Genomic DNA, 16,184 nt, shown 5'->3' on the forward strand with positions numbered 1-16,184 from the left:
GGTGTAGGAAAATTTAGAAACATGAAAATTTCAAAATGCGATATCTCAGCGAAAAAAAAAACGATATTTGAGCAAACTCAACGCCATTTGAAAAAAGAAGGCTTGTATTTAAAGATGCCATCCTTTAATTTTGGGGAAAGAAAACATCTGCAAGGCTACATAACCTCAAATATGGGCAAAAACGGTGTTTTTTGCACTTTTAGGTTAGGATATCTCGAAAACCAGAGCTGATAGAGCAATTCTGAGGCCAGATTTCGATTCATCGCATCAAAATACTTCGAAAATATATAGTCCGGTTTCTGGGTCTGAGATGCTGTCGGCCTGTGTAATTTTTATTTAATATTTTTTTTATTTTTATTTCATAATGAGTACATGGTGAAAACATGTTTAGATGTGTGGACAAGATCAGACCCTTAACCAATTCTCAGCGATTTTGACGGAATCTGCTGATTGGGTGACGCAACTGAGTTTGCGTTAGTGATATACGAAGAAAAACCAAACACAGTTTCTTCTCATATAACTTCGTTGCCGTCTGAACAACGGCTGACTTTACGCGTGTGTGAGTACGTGAGAAATGAGCGGGCAGAATTCTGCCTGGTGACTCGGCACCAGAAGTTACTCTGAGAATTTTGCTTCGGATGCCGAAAGCTGGTAAGCAGAGTATAGTATCTCAACACGAATGTGGCACCCAGCTTTCTGAAACCCTCTCGTTCAGTCATAATATTGCTTACACTGCTCAATGAGATGCCGAAGGCTTCTACTAAATCTCTTTCAGTCACTCGACGATGTTCCACATCAGTTTACCTCAAATTTTAAATGGCTTTATTTCGTGGTATGTTTTAATGCTTTCACTTACTGAATCTTTACTCATATTAAAGAATGTATGTGCCAAGATAAATCCCGCGATTGCTTTAAAAATATCCCGCAATCTCGGTATCAAAATCCCCGCTACTATTCACATCCCTAGTATTTGTTTATTGTAGTAATTGAACTGCTAGAAGAAGCTTTGAGATTGCGCCGCGTGATAAAAAACGCTATCGCTAACAACTAACTTGGAGAGGTTCTCAACTCAAAGGTTTTAGTCGCACAGTAACTAACAGTTGTAACGGTCGCGAGTATTCACAAAGCAGGTGTGTGAATTGTAGCTTATTAATAGCAAAGAAAAAATATTTAATTTAACAAGTGCTCGAGTGGCTAACGCATATGGAGATTCACTCGATTAGATTATTTACCTATGGCAAATCATTTAGTGTTGTGTGCTTGTAACATACAGTGATGGACAAAAGTCTAGATACACCACCTATTTTCGTTGGCTTGAAAGTGCAAAAAGTTTATTGGAAATTGCGTTGATACAGTTGAGTTTTAAACCTTTTTTAATCACAATCAACTGAAAAATAAAATAAAAATACAAATAAAATAACAAAGTTATGAGGAAAGAACGTAAAAACCGCGTTGAAAAACTCTACAGCTAAATTTAGTGAGAAAAATTTACCTAAACCTAGATATTGTTGTATTTCAGTTTAGCATTTAGTTAAGCCACCGTTAGCATCAATAACCGCCTAAAGTCGACTTGGCATCGAGACATTTACAATAAATTTTTCGGCTCTGCAGATGCTATTTTGTTCCAGATTTGCGCTACTTGAGTATTGAAGTTTTGAAATTTGAATAGGTCGAGCCAAGGAGCACCAAGAGATTCGGTGGCTCCTAAAACACTCAGGCTAAAAAGCCCATTGTGTTTAGAGCTCTGGAAAGAAGGTAGATAGTCAAGGGGGGAAGGAGAAAAGTATCAGAGAAAGATATGGGAAAGAATAGACACAGAGATAAAGGTAGTTAGTCCTGTGAAAATTTTCCAGATTCTTTAACAAATCTGTAAATATCCTCCAGTTTTAGAGAACGAATATTACTCATTCTCGCGATATCGGAACCCAAAACTCTCTAGCCTTGCTCTATCTACTTAAGTATAGTATCGTTAGAATCTGTTTTTTTTTCTAATGTTGCATTCAAAAATTTCCCATAAATGTTCAATAATATTATAAAGGGTGGTCAATTTAGGGGCATCGGATTTTAAATTGAAATAAAACAAAGAAAATTCAAATTGATTAGGCAATCTTTATTAATTTTGAGTAGAACCATTCATGACATTTATTTTTTAAGGATAGTCCCTCTCAAATGTTGGCCGCAACTGCGCCGTTATTTTGCCATACGTAAACACCATTTTTAAATACCTCGCTCGAGGACTTCGGTCGGTATCTCGTGACTAACTTTAATAATGTTGACATCCAATGCCTCCGTCGAAGCTGATTTATTTACAAACCATTTGAACTTAAAATACCACCACCAATAAAACCCCAAAGGTGTGCTATCACACGATCTTGGTGGCCAATCTACTGGTCCGTGACGAGAGATAAATTGCTCAACGAAACGACGTTGCAGTAAATCCATTGTTTCACGGGCGTTGTCTGGCAAGTAGCGCCATCTTGTTGGAACCATATGTTGTGGAGATCGCGGAGTTCAATTTCCGGCATCCGGCATCAACGAGTCGTTTATCATGGCGCGATAGCGCTCGCCATTCACTGTGACATTGGCGTCACCCTCGTTTGTGCCCATATTTGGGCCGATGATTCTTCCAGCCCATAGGACGCACCAAACGCTTATTTTCAATGGATGTAATGAATGGATTGTTTTCAATTCTTGAGTGGCTTCGGGTTGCACTTCAGCTCAAATACTGTAACTTTGCTTATTGACGTAGCCATAAGCCAAAAATGGGCCTCATCGCTGTAATAAGTTCGCCTGACCGCGCGATGAACTCTTTTCGCAGAGCGTCGATTTTCGTAATACGATCGTACAATTTGTAAACCTCGTTGAAAAGTAAGTCTTTCCATGATGAAATGTCAATGAATACTGAAAAATAGTATGTTTTTAGTTTGACAGTGGCCACGCGTGATCTGCCGAAAACATCCTATTGGAAAAAGTACCTCCAATCTGCTCACCCTTTATTATATTGAAATCTGGGCTTTGTGGAGGTGTGCTTAATTATTTTGGTGCATAGCAAGCAGCAAATTCCTAAAAATGTGTGCCGTCGCTCGGATCGTTAACTTTGTGAAAGATCTAACCTGCACGAAGCTCCAAATTATCCACTGAAGGTTTCAAATTATGTGCCAGTAAAGATTTGTATTTGTAACGATCCATTTCACCCTCAAATAATTGTGTTCTTCCAAACCCAGTTACCGGAACAGCTCCACAAACTATTACGTGGCTGGTGGTGGCTTGACAGTTGTTACTAAATTCTTAGGATTAAGAGTAGCAATTTTCTTCTCCAAACTTTTGACTTTCCATAGGTGTTCAATTTATTAGAATTTGATTTATCTGCAAAGAAAACTTTTGCCAAAAAATCCATCAACTTTTTATATGTTTGCGAACTCCAAGCGAAGTTTTTGGTTTTTTGTTTTTCCAAAAAATACAGGCTTTTCGCGTGGTGTTCTACTGTGGAAACATAGCAATTCGAAGAACACTCTGTGGTGTTAAGAGTTCGTCGAATTGCTCTTTTATAGACACACTTTTATGATGTTCTTGCCACTTGTTCGGCTAATTTTGAAGCACTAACTTTTTTATTTTTGTCCATTTCTTTGAGAATCAAACTGATATCTCTGAAAAATAGTTTCCTGCGCGGTTTTTTTTCGGTAGTACCAATATTTTTTACTGTACGGGTTTTTTTACTAAACAGGGCCCTGCACTCAAAATGTAACCAATTAAAAACGCCATAAATTTAGTTTGGAAAATTACTTTTATTCAATTCAAAGTAAAAACTGTGTGAGAATAATAGAAAATTAGGAATCAATTTACATTTGCTCGATGCAACTATCTTTTGCCTTGACTATGACCTTGAGACGGTCCAGAAACGAATCGCAAGCTGCCCGAATGTGAATTGCAGGTATTTTGGCCCGCTCGCGGACAATGGCTTTTTTCAGCGTCTTGAAACTTTTGAATCTTTTAGTCCGGACTTTTCTTTCCAAAATGGCCCAAGGAGAACAAACCATCGGATTCGCGTCTGGTGAATTTGAGAGGCATTGTGTGGACGTTATTAAGTTCGTAACGTTGTTTTTTAGCCATTCTTGGTTCACTCGAGTTTTGTGAGATGGTGCCGAGTCCTGTTGAAACGTCTATGGTCTGCCACCGAAATGTTCGTCTGCACACGGCTCCAAAGCAACCTCCAGAATACTTTCCCTTTAATATTTCGCGTTTACCTTGACGCCAGGCTCGATGAAAACGATTGGAGAGCACCCATCCGTGGTTACCTGTGGCGAGTGCTGCCGCCTGGTGGCAATCGATGACTCAAATTCTCGTATGAACGGGGAAATAAATCGTATCGCTTTGGAAGTTTACGAGTTGCTCAATTTGAAAAATTTTCTCTTCACAAACTGCAATGTTCGGAAATTGACCGCTTTCGCCCAGCGAAACAACTCCTTCGCTCTTTCAAGTCTGAATTTTTGCTGCTTTGGTGTGAGATCATGCGCCTTTTGGACTTGAGATCATTTTTCAGTAAGCGGCGGGTGCTAAGGTCAGATATTTTCAGTTCTTTCGCCATTTGATTGGCACTTCGTCGGGGATTTCGCTCAAGTCACGTGACGTTGCTGTCTATGATGACCTCCTCCATGACGTTTCGCGAAGCTACCAGTATATTTGTAATGAGTAATGATGCGGTAGGCAAAAACTTGTTTTACTTTTAGGTGCTCGAGCTCATGAACAATCGCTGGTGGTGATTTTCCAGCCAAATATAATTCAATTACGTTTGAAATCCATTACTGGTTTTCTTTGTTCGCGTTTACTCTTGGCAAAATGCTTCCGCGCGCTTGTAAACAATACTTGAGACTGTCATTTAGCCAACTAATAGAGAGCTGATGCCCATTCATCAGCTGCGCGAGCGGTCAGAATTTGGTTACACTTCGAGTGCCGGACCCTGTATGTATGTTGGTTGACTCAAGTTTAAAATTTTTGAAATCTCACCATATAGCTTTTTTTCTTTTCTATGATATAGAACCAAATTTCTTACACCATTTGATATATCTATTCGCGGAGCCATTTTTGATACTTAAGAGTCCAAATCACGACCGAATTCAATATTATATTAGTAAAGTAAAAATAAAAGATTTAAAATAAAACTACTATATGTTGATATAAATAAACTTTATGGACTTTTAAATAAACGAAAAAAGGGGGTGTATGTAGACTTTTGTCCATCACTGTATAAGTACACGCGTGCTGCCTGTTAATAAAACGAGTTCTTCTTTGGATTGCTAGGTTTGAAAATCTCCCAATATGAGAGATAACGCTGGTCGCCTTTGGGGCAAATTTGGCAATGGCAAGTATTGACTTTTATCGAGCGGTAGCTTTAATTGAGAACTTGCTAATTCTTTTAATTTTAGGTGAACATGAAGTGAGAAGTTTGACTAGAGCTGATCTTGAGGAAGCTTTGCAAGTAAGTTATAAATAAAGTATTAGATATTTTTAGCTTAAATATTTTTTAATTGGCAAGAAAAAGTTTCTTATTGAACGAAAAATAAAATTACAAAAGTTGTGGTAAAAAAAGTAATGTTTTTTATTTGATATATTTACAGTAAATTACATAGTATTTAGAAACAAATTCATTTCATCATTTTATAAATAAATATAGTAAAGAGCGAAATAGAATACGAGTTTGACTTGGATGTTGTAAGTCGGAAAATTAAATAAAATAAACACAAAACGTTCACATTAAATACATTGAGTAACAAGAAATTCATTAAGAGAATTCATTCAATATTAGCTCTCCGTACTTAAAAGAGCTACTAAAACATTTGCACAGCGCTGGACTCAAAGTCTTTTCGCCAAATGTGATTATGCCCATGTTCTTATACACTGGACAGATGCCAATAATATGATATATATTTTCAGGTTCAGCTAAACTGCAGATTGGGCTTACATTTTTAAAGACTCTTGCATTTAGATTTAAGAGACAACTTCTTGCTTTAATGCTATCTGGGCACTGCCTAATAGGAAGACATCCCATTAGATTGGAGGCACCATACAATGACTATTGCAAAAGCTGTCAGGATATAGAAGAGGAAGAGACAGTCGAAAATCTTTTATGCGGGTGCATGGTGCGGTCTCTCTTTTCTGGGCAATATTGAGGATGCTAGCATAGGTCACACAATGGTTTAAAGAGGACCAAGGATATGATAGAGTAAGGATATGATAGATCCGGTGGCCTAAGTGCATCGAAGGACAGCCACTTCACCTAACCATACTAGAATAAAAACCACACAATGCAAAGTATGAGATTTTGTACAAAATTACTCAAAGTTTCTCTATAGTTTCAACTTTCCAACCAGAATTATTAGCATTTTTCTAGGCATGCAATTTTTTGCTCCCTTCAATGAAAATGATATTAAAAATTCGAGCATGAACTTTGTATGGAAAAAAGAGGTTGTCTGTAAAGTCGGTTTACTGACGATAGTTTAACGTGATAACGTCATAAAAAAACACTGATTGAATGGTTGCATTTTTCAAAAGAAAATTTTAATTTTATTTGCTTGATAGATATTTTGTATGGATATAGAGAATGAGTTAACATTAACATAACATAATATACTTTAACATAACATAACATAACATAACATAACATAACACAACATAACATAACATAACATAACATAACATAACATAACATAACATAACATAACATAACATAACATAACATAACATAACATAACATAACATAACATAACATAACATAACATAACATAACATAACATAACATAACATAACATAACATAACATAACATAACATAACATAACATAACATAACATAACATAACATAACATAACATAACATAACATAACATAACATAACATAACATAACATAACATAACATAACATAACATAACATAACATAACATAACATAACATAACATAACATAACATAACATAACATAACATAACATAACATAACATAACATAACATAACATAACATAACATAACATAACATAACATACCATAACATAACATTACATTACATTACATAACATAACAAATTACCCCGTATTAAAGCACTTATCAACAGCTTTCATTTGATACCCATATTGTACATACACAACCAAAGGTTACCCGGGTCCACGTTTTGACCTATATCTCGAGACCCCAGTCACGGAGCGGCATGAAAAATACTCTGTACTAAAGCATTCACCAACAGCTTCCATTTGATAGCCATATTGTACATACACATCCGAAGGTTACCCGGGTCCACGTTTTGACCTATATCTCGAGCCCTATTTCCAAAATAAAATATAATCCATGTTACTCGTGGATGATGTAGCTTTCGAATGGTGAGAGAATTTTTAAAATCGGTCCAGTAGTTTTTGAGCCTATTCATTACAAACAAACAAAGTTTTCCTCTTTATAATATTAGTATAGACAACATATCTTATAAGGTATATGGTAAATATTACCATACATTTTTCCCTTCATATATAATAAAAAAATTAATAATAATAACATTAAAACAACAGGTATTATTAACAAACTTGGTTTTATTTTAAATTCTTCAAGTGAATCAAATTATTAATAATCAATAAGAAGGCAAATGCAAATACAAATACGTGAATTTATATATGTACATATGCGCATTAGAGGTGCCAAACTATCGATGGCACTATCGTCACCATCGATGGTAGGGCGTTATCGAGCTACTGAACTATCGATGGTTCAAAGTCTCGATAGTGGACGATAGTATCGTCAAAAGAGCGATTTACACATCACCAAGTGAATATTCGCGCTTTTTTTATTTGTGGCGTCGCTTGTGTACAAATATTAAAAAGTGTAAAGTTGTAAAGTGTTTAAAATAACAATTCGTAAAAATATTATATATAAATGGATCGCTTTCTTAAACGAGGTAATACATTTTTCAAATAATTAGTAAGAATGCTTAGAACACTTTTGTCTAATTTTAGGACGCAGTTCTGCTGCAGCAAGTTGCGATTGCAACAGCAGCGACAGCGAAAAAAATTTTGTTTTGGAGAAGCCTGCACAAAAAAGAAAAGTAAAATTTCGGATAGGCGAACACGGCTTAAAGAAGAAAATATGAACGTTTTGTTGTTTTTAAACAAAAATCTTTCGCTATAATAAATAAATCATATTATAGTTTTCAAGTTTTAGCTTTTAAGTCTTTTATAAGGCTTTTGTATTTTTAACTTTTCCTTTAAAATGTAATTTCATAAAATGTAAGCAATGTTCCTTAAACTTATAAGTTCAATATTTTGGCAGAAAATACCCATAGCCTGTACTCTTACTCTTTTTTTCCAAATGTAAATCACTCACACTTGTGAAAATATATAGTTGTTTTAAAGTGTTCTTTATGAATTAAAATAAAATTCAAATTATTTGCTTTTTCTTACAAATTTCAATGATTTTCAATCACTGTTTTTTATTGCGACTATCGAGCACTATCGATGGTACTATCGATGGTTTGAAAATTACTATCGTCCACAATCGATGGCGCCCACCATCGATAGTTTGGCACCTCTAATGCGCATATATATGTATGTATAGACACCATTCATATGTATGTATAGACACCATTTCTCATCTGCCATGACGATTCGGTACAAAAGATGGGTGAGATGCTAAGAAATAATTTGAAGGCGACTTTTTTTGTTTTTTTCGTTGAGCTCGTAAGTCACCTAGGCTCCCACTTTTTCGGTAAATCCCATTTAATGAAGGTGATTGAGAATCTTTTTATGATCGCAGTTCATTTTTTCCGCAAATTCCCGACTGGTTTGGTGACCGTGCTCCTTCAAAAGTGATTTGAGACATTTTTCATCGAATTCAGAAGACAGCCCTTCCGTTCCGGGACGAGTCACCCACGTCAAAGTCGTCATTTTTGAACTTTGCAAACCATTGCCTGTGACATCTTCTCCATTTTTTTTCCTTGTCCACTCGGGAGTATAGGGCCTCAACAAGACTCAGTCTTACGTTGGTTTCGTTAATCTATTTTGCTTTCTGGCAGGGTAGATGATTAGCCTGCCGCTACCAGTACAAAATAGTTGGAATGCCCACCTGTCGTTGCTTAGGAAAAACGCCTTCTAACTGTTTAGAGCGCCATCTGTGTTTAACATTATTCTGCCAGAAGGAGGACTTCGCTAAAATTGGTGTGTCTGCGCTATTACCGCGATTGCCCGCTTCCTCTTGCTAGCGCTACTGATGCAATGTGTAACTGTGTCTTTTTATTTTTGTTTGTTTGCTTGTTTTAGCAGCCCCAATACAAGTAATACGCTGACTTTTGTGCGGGAGTAAGGGGAAGGATACGGATTTTGGGGTTGAGATATGACTTGTTTTTAGTTTTTTTTTTTTAACTAGGAAAGTAGGTAAGTTTGGAACAGTGCGCGGACCGTGCTTTACGTGACATTCGAACCCACATCCTCAGGGATGGCAGGCTAGTGCACTTACGCTAGATTACCGAGGCTTCTCCATACACGTAGCAAATGTCTCGGGCTATGTAAAACTATCTATTATATTAAGTTTTTGTTATTTTACACTGTAAATCTAGTCAGTAAGGTAAGTATATATAATATATATATATCTAATTGGCGCGTGCACCCTTTTTGGGTGTTTGGCCGAGTTCCTCCTCCTATTTGTAGTGTGCGTCTTGATGTTTTTCCACACATGGAGGGACCTACAGTTTCTAGCCGATTCGCAACGGCAGATACTTTTTTTGAGGAGATTTTTCATGGCAGGAACACATTCGTAGTTTTGCCATTGCCTGCCGAGGGGCGACCGCTATTAGAAAAATGTTGTTCTTAACCCATCTTCGGCCGCTACAAGAATTCGACATAATTTTTCCATTTCCTTTTTAGTCAGTGCTTATAGGACCATAATCAAGAAAAATTAATAAAAAAAAAAAATTATGACCATCGGTGTTTTAGATATGAACTGGTCGAAAAATCGACCGCTGGCCAAAAACCGTCAAATATATTAAAAAAATACAACATTTCATTTTATTTCAAATACAAATATTTTGTTGTTGTTTTATTGATAGAAAAGTCAGCTTACAAATTTTCATGATAATCATCAAAACATTTAGAATGTAAATTAATATTGCATTTTTTGCAAGTAAAAATAGTATGTTTCTAGACCGCCGAAATTTGTTTTCAATGCTTCTCATGACGGCGTGTACCCTTTCATCGATCCGAGGAAGGTTCGATGGACCTTCATCTCCATGTTCGTTTTTATACTCGTCCTCGCCCTTGTCGTAATTCAATAATTCTGTTGTGACTTTGGAACGAAAATCAATTTGTGACAGTGGTTTTATCTTTTCAATTTTTGCCATCATACAATGAAGCTTCCATGCATTGACCATTGCGTTACCAAGAGCATTTGTCCATATTGGCCACCACCATTTTTTTCCTCTCATTCATATTCTATAATTTGCCACTGTATTTCTTGGAGATCCACACCACCCATGCCATGATTATACTCTTGAATAACTTTTGGCTGCGGGATAGTGATAGTTTGTTTTTTCTTCCGACAATATATTTTTGTACTAATAATTGGATTGACTGTAAAGTTATTAGTTATAACATTGACTACAGCATTATTATTCCACCTAACAGTCAATATTTCTTGCGATGATCAAGCAGTTGGTCAAATTTTCCTCGTATTTCTTTTTTTAAATTTCTCAAAAGAGAATCGCCCATTCTATTTTCGCGTATAGTACCAGTTGCAAAAAATCGACGTTCGTTCAGAAGGCACATTAGATGGTATGAAGAGAAAAAATTATCAAAGAAAATGATGTGGCACTCAGGGTCAGATACGTTGGCAAGCAAGTCTAAGACTGTTTGTGCGCCTATACCAATAGTTTTATCGTGAGGGGTTGCTGCTCCCCCGTACAATGAACTAGAAAATAAGTACCCACTTTCAGAGCATAAGCACCATGTTTTAAACCCAAACCGGATTGGCTTTCCCTTGATAAACATTTTGCAGGAGTGGCGTCCAAAGTATGGAATCATCTGTTCGTCTATAGAGAGATTATGGCTAAAGACTCCAAACTGCATAAATTTTTTGTTGAGTCAGTAATAGGACGAACCTTCGCAAAACGGTCTGCTGCGTTTAAATTCGTGTTGTCAGCGAGATGGAAAAACTGCTTAATTTTTTTAAACCAATTACGACTCATAGCCTGCTTCACAATTGGAACTCCCATGTCCGGTCGAACAGACCAGTAGTGGTCAATATGTGGCAAAGTATGGTACCCCGATAGGTACAATAGGTATTCCAATAAACCTACGTATTTCGATTGGCGTGATGTTAATTGGAGCATTGTGTTGGTTTGCATACTCCTTTGTGAAAGTGTTAATATTTGTGATAATATTATTGTCAAAAAACAATGTAAAGAGATCATAGGGGGATTTTGAGCCTACAAAATGGTGCAATTATACCTATATACGTATAAAAAAAGGATTGATTGCTTACCAATTTCAGAAAACATTTCTTCTAATTTGATTGCTTCCACATTTATTGAGGTCCTTGTGTATTGAAAATCTCTGGGTTTTCGCCATATGGGACGGGTAAAATCCGATTTACTCAAGCGAAAAGCTCTAGAACTAAAAATCTTAGCGAATTGCCAACATTCCGCCGCTGCATCCCTTTTAGGATAGTTCCGCCCTAGTTCGACATTAGACGAATGAGAACTAGTTTGATTTGTAGGTATTTTCTATAGTCCCGTACCATCCAATATAGGACAGGTTCGATTTTGGAGGTAAGGTACTAGTGCTGAACTAGAATTTTGGTTCACTAGTAGTGATTTTCCCTGCAGGGGTAGTACCTTTCCTATACCACAAAGATACTCACTTCCATCTCTTTCAATAAGAAAAAAATATTGCTAGATTTTGCTCTATCCTACATGACAGTTCCTGGCCAGCGGTCGATTTCTCGACCACTAAAGTTTACGTCCATGAAACAGTAAAAATTATTGCAATATCGATATGTTACTTTTTTGATTCTCTTAATTTCATCTTTTCTCTTCACAATAAATTAGTAACAATTATTTGTTTTTTTTGTTTTTCATTATTTTTTCATCTGCACAAAAAACACGTAAAAATAGTGATGATTTCATTCTTTTACAAAAATCTGCCCTGAACCTTTTTTTCTTAAAAAATTATGCGCTAGAAATTAACTAAATTCCAAATTTAAAACTTGTTAAAACTGATCAATAAATTTACATTTAGTTTCTGAGATATTGGAGTCCGAAGTTGGTGGTCGAAAAATCGACCAGCTGCCGAAAATGGGTTAATTTTGGTGTTTTCACCGAGATTCGAACCGACGTTCTCTCTGTGAATTCCGAATGGTAGTCGTGCACCAACCCATTCGGCTACCGGCGGCCTAAGTCATGTTAGTTACACTAGTTATAACTCGAGAACGGCTGAACCGATTTGGCTGAAAATTAAAGGCGAGGTAGCTTAGAACCAGGAGACGGACATAGGACACTTTTTATCCCATTCGAACGCGTTTCCGTGAAGTCACTATAAAATGTGGCTAAACGTAATTTTGTCTATGGCTAAGTAGAAAATTTGATAATATAAATTTTGTAAGAAATATATAATCACAGTAATTTGTATTCTCTTTGAATCATCATTATCAATGCCGCTACCAAGACGATCGAATCTTTCCCGACAAAGTCGTAATGCAAGAAGGATACGAAACATTGCGGATGTGCGTTCTACTGATGCTCTTGGTCGTATGTATACAGTTCATCCAAAGAATGATGAATGCTTCTATTTGCGGTTGTTGCTGGTGCGTGGGCCAACGTCATTTGAGTCACTACGGACTGTTAATGGTACAATATTCCCAACATATCGTGCTGCATGTGAAGAACTCAATTTACTAGAAAACGATACCCATTGGGATACGACAATCGTTGCAGCCATTATCTATGCATCTCCAAGTCAAATACGCACATTATTTGCTATCATCATTTCGACATGCTTTCCATCGAACCCATCTAACCTATGGCATGAATACAAGGATAATATGTCAGAAGATATTTTACATCAAATTCGTGTCAGTTCCAGAAATCCGGATCTTGAGATGAATGAGGAGATACATAATCGGGCTTTACTCTTGATCGAAGACATGTGTTACCTTATGTGCGGTAGTTTATTAGTCAGGTTAGGAATGCAAGCGCCAAATCGTGAAATGAATGACGCATTTAATCGAGAGTTGGAACGGGAACGTGAATATGATCACCAGGAATTAGATTTAGTAGTTCAAACGAATGTACCACTGTTGAATCGCCAAAAGTTTATGATACATTAATGAAGGCGATTGATGATGGAAATGGTGGTTTATATTATATTTCCTTAATGCCCCTGGTGGAACTGGTAAGACATTCCTCATGTCAGTAATTTTAGCCACTGTTCGTACCAGATCCAACATTGCGCTTGCAGTTGCTTCTTCTGGAATAGCAACCATATTATTAGAAGGATGCCGTATGGCTCATTCAGCATTAAAATTGCCGTTCTTCTTCTTCTTAAAATTGCCGTTAAATCTTCAAAAAATTGAAGAACCAATATGTAATATTTCAAAAAACTCAGCAATGGCCAAAGTTTTATCAGCATCGAAAATCATCATCTGGGACGAATGCACAATGGCGCATAAACGTGCATTAGAAGCACTTAACCGAACATTGAAAGATATACGCAATGACTGTTTTGGAGACGCAATGATTTTACTGTCTGGCGACTTCCGCCAAACACTGCCAATAATTCCAAGATCAACAGCTGCTGGCGAAATAAACGCTTGCCTCAAATCATCGAATCTATGGCGCTATGTGAAGAAACTTCAGCTGACAACAAACATGAGAGTGGCATTACTTAATGATACATTTACTGAAGATTTCGCTGAGCAATTACTGACTATCGGTAATGGTCGAGTACCTGTCGACGAATCGAGCGGATTGATTTCATTTTCTCAGAATTTCTGTAACTTTGTCTCATAGAAAGACGAACATATCAATAAAGTATTCTCAAACATCATTAATAACTACAAAAATAATGAATGCTTGAGTGAGCGAGCAATTTGAGCGGCTAAGAATAAAGATGTAGATGGCCTAAACTACATAATTCAAAATGATATCATTGGAACAATGCATTCATTCAAATCCATTGACGGTGTAACAAATGAAGACGAAGCCACCAACTATCCAATTGAATTTTTAAACTCCTTGGATGTGCCTGGCTTACCACCGCACAATTTACGCCTAAAAGTTGGCTCCGTAGTAATCATGCTTCGAAACATAAGCCCACCAAAACTTTGCAACGGTACGCGTTTGGTGGGAAATAAATTGATGAACAATGTGATTTACGCGACGATACTCAAAGGAGAATTCGAAGGTGAAGAAGGTCTCATTCCGAGGATCCCGATGATCCCAACCGATCTTCCGTTTGAGTTTAACAGACTTCAATTTCCGATCCATCCTGCATTCGCCATGAACATTAACAAATCACAAGGCCAATCCTTGAAAGTTTGTGGTCTGAATCTAGAAAATCAATGTTTCTCACATGGTCAATTATATGTGGCATGTTCACGGGTCGGAAAACCATCTTCGTTGTTCGTTTTTGCACCCGATATCGTGTATCACAAGGTGCTTAACTGAAGAGCGCAATCTATTAAAGCTTCATTGAAATGCTTGATTTATAAAAAAATTAACTTACTAAAATCAAAAATCTGCTTTTTTATTGCCTCTAGGGCGGGACAAAGTTCGCCGGGTCAGCTAGTAAAGAAATAAAAAAGAAAGCATGACTTGTAAAAAAATGTCGAAATTTTCCTAAATATTTTGATGCATATATTATCTTAAGAATTGTCTAATTAGTAAATTGCATTTCCCCCCATTCACTAAACTTCTTACTTTTATGTATTTGTCTATGATGTCAATTTAACTGGGATTTTTTTTGTAAATAATAATAATAATAATAATAATATTTTACACCGATTCATCCTTTCAGGTACTTGATAAATCGTTCTTTTTGTATGAAAACGTTTGCAAAGCCTGCCAAATCGACCTGCCCGAAAATGCGCAAGCACGGAATGAACTTCGCGAATTGTGTCGCATAGCTGCAGAGGATGGGGTCTCTTTGGTGGCAAAAGATGTAAAGAGTGGACAAATAATGGGTGTGTCATTCAACAAAATACAGGTAAATAAACCGTTAAACCATACACACTAAAATTACTAATAACAACCTAACTACATTGCAGTACATCCCACCAAATGGCCAGGATCCCTTCTTTATCGAATTCCGCAATAAGCGTACACATTCTCCGCAAGCTCAATGCCTTATGGATTTTATGATTGAAATTGATTCGGCGACGGACGTCTTTGATTTATACAAAATTGATTCATTAATGGAATTAATGTTCCTAGCCACATTACCGGAATGGCAGCGTCGCGGTGTGGCAACCGAATTAACGCGTTACACCATTCAGTTGACGCGCGAGCTATCCGAGGGCGTTGGCGTGGAAGAAGTGCATCCGCAGTTGCGTGCTATGCGTCCCAAGGCGGTAACCGCAATTTTCACGTCGGTGTACTCGCAGAAAGCAGGCCATTCACAAGGCTTCAAAGTGATCAATAGTGTGCCCTTCACAAATTTCTCGTTCAATGGAAAGACATTTGATCAGCGCATAGATCCCATGCACAAAACTTCAGAGCACGCTGTGTACTTGTTGTAGAGGAAGTAACTTTATTGAAATGTGTGAATTATATCAGTACAAGCGCCACTAAGAGGCTTGTTGCAAACAATTATCAATTAGCGCTTAGTTAACTAAATTTAGAAAAAAACATTTTCCCGGAATCAACTAAAAATTTACTATAAATACTTTGAGAAATAAAGCAAATTAAAATCGGTTCATTATTGCTTATGAATTCGTTGCCAATTTTATTGTAAATTAAAGAAATTGGATGAGTGCCGCATGGTAGGTAGGTAGGGTGGTTGTCGCAAGACACACTTAGACCTTCGGCAGGTCCATTGTGATACCACTGGAGCTTATCCTTACTCTACGTATTCCTTTTCAAACCATCCGGTAGCTTTAATAAACGAGCAGAGCTTCGTTTGTTTTAGATGGGCTATGTCCGCTACATCGGTTGGAAATGCTGTATCAAGA

General features: G+C 36.9%; 1 protein-coding gene across 1 annotated transcript; it reads left to right on the forward strand.

Annotated features, from left to right (window-relative positions):
• Positions 1 to 1,054: 1,054 nt before the first annotated feature.
• Positions 1,055 to 15,945, forward strand: LOC129247334 (uncharacterized). The gene is made up of 5 exons (XM_054886430.1): positions 1,055 to 1,130; positions 5,299 to 5,359; positions 5,424 to 5,476; positions 15,032 to 15,220; positions 15,282 to 15,945. Exons 2-5 carry the CDS (start codon positions 5,317 to 5,319, stop codon positions 15,750 to 15,752), a joined length of 756 nt encoding a protein of 251 aa, XP_054742405.1. The 5' UTR covers positions 1,055 to 1,130; positions 5,299 to 5,316; the 3' UTR covers positions 15,753 to 15,945.
• Positions 15,946 to 16,184: the final 239 nt, after the last annotated feature.

The sequence above is a fragment of the Anastrepha obliqua genome, chromosome 1, assembly GCF_027943255.1.
Source record: "Anastrepha obliqua isolate idAnaObli1 chromosome 1, idAnaObli1_1.0, whole genome shotgun sequence".
NCBI classification, from domain to species: domain Eukaryota; kingdom Metazoa; phylum Arthropoda; class Insecta; order Diptera; family Tephritidae; genus Anastrepha; species Anastrepha obliqua.

What these genes read in the sequence shown, in the direction of transcription:
- LOC129247334 (XM_054886430.1), top strand. Translation starts at nt 5,317, where the DNA reads ATGAGAGATAACGCTGGTCGCCTTTGGGGCAAATTTGGCAATG. An exon ending in TTGGGGCAAATTTGGCAATG is followed by an intron (nt 5,360 to 5,423) that starts GCAAGTATTGAC and finishes TTTTAATTTTAG; the next exon opens with GTGAACATGAAGTGAGAAGT. An exon ending in TGTCATTCAACAAAATACAG is followed by an intron (nt 15,221 to 15,281) that starts GTAAATAAACCG and finishes ACTACATTGCAG; the next exon opens with TACATCCCACCAAATGGCCA.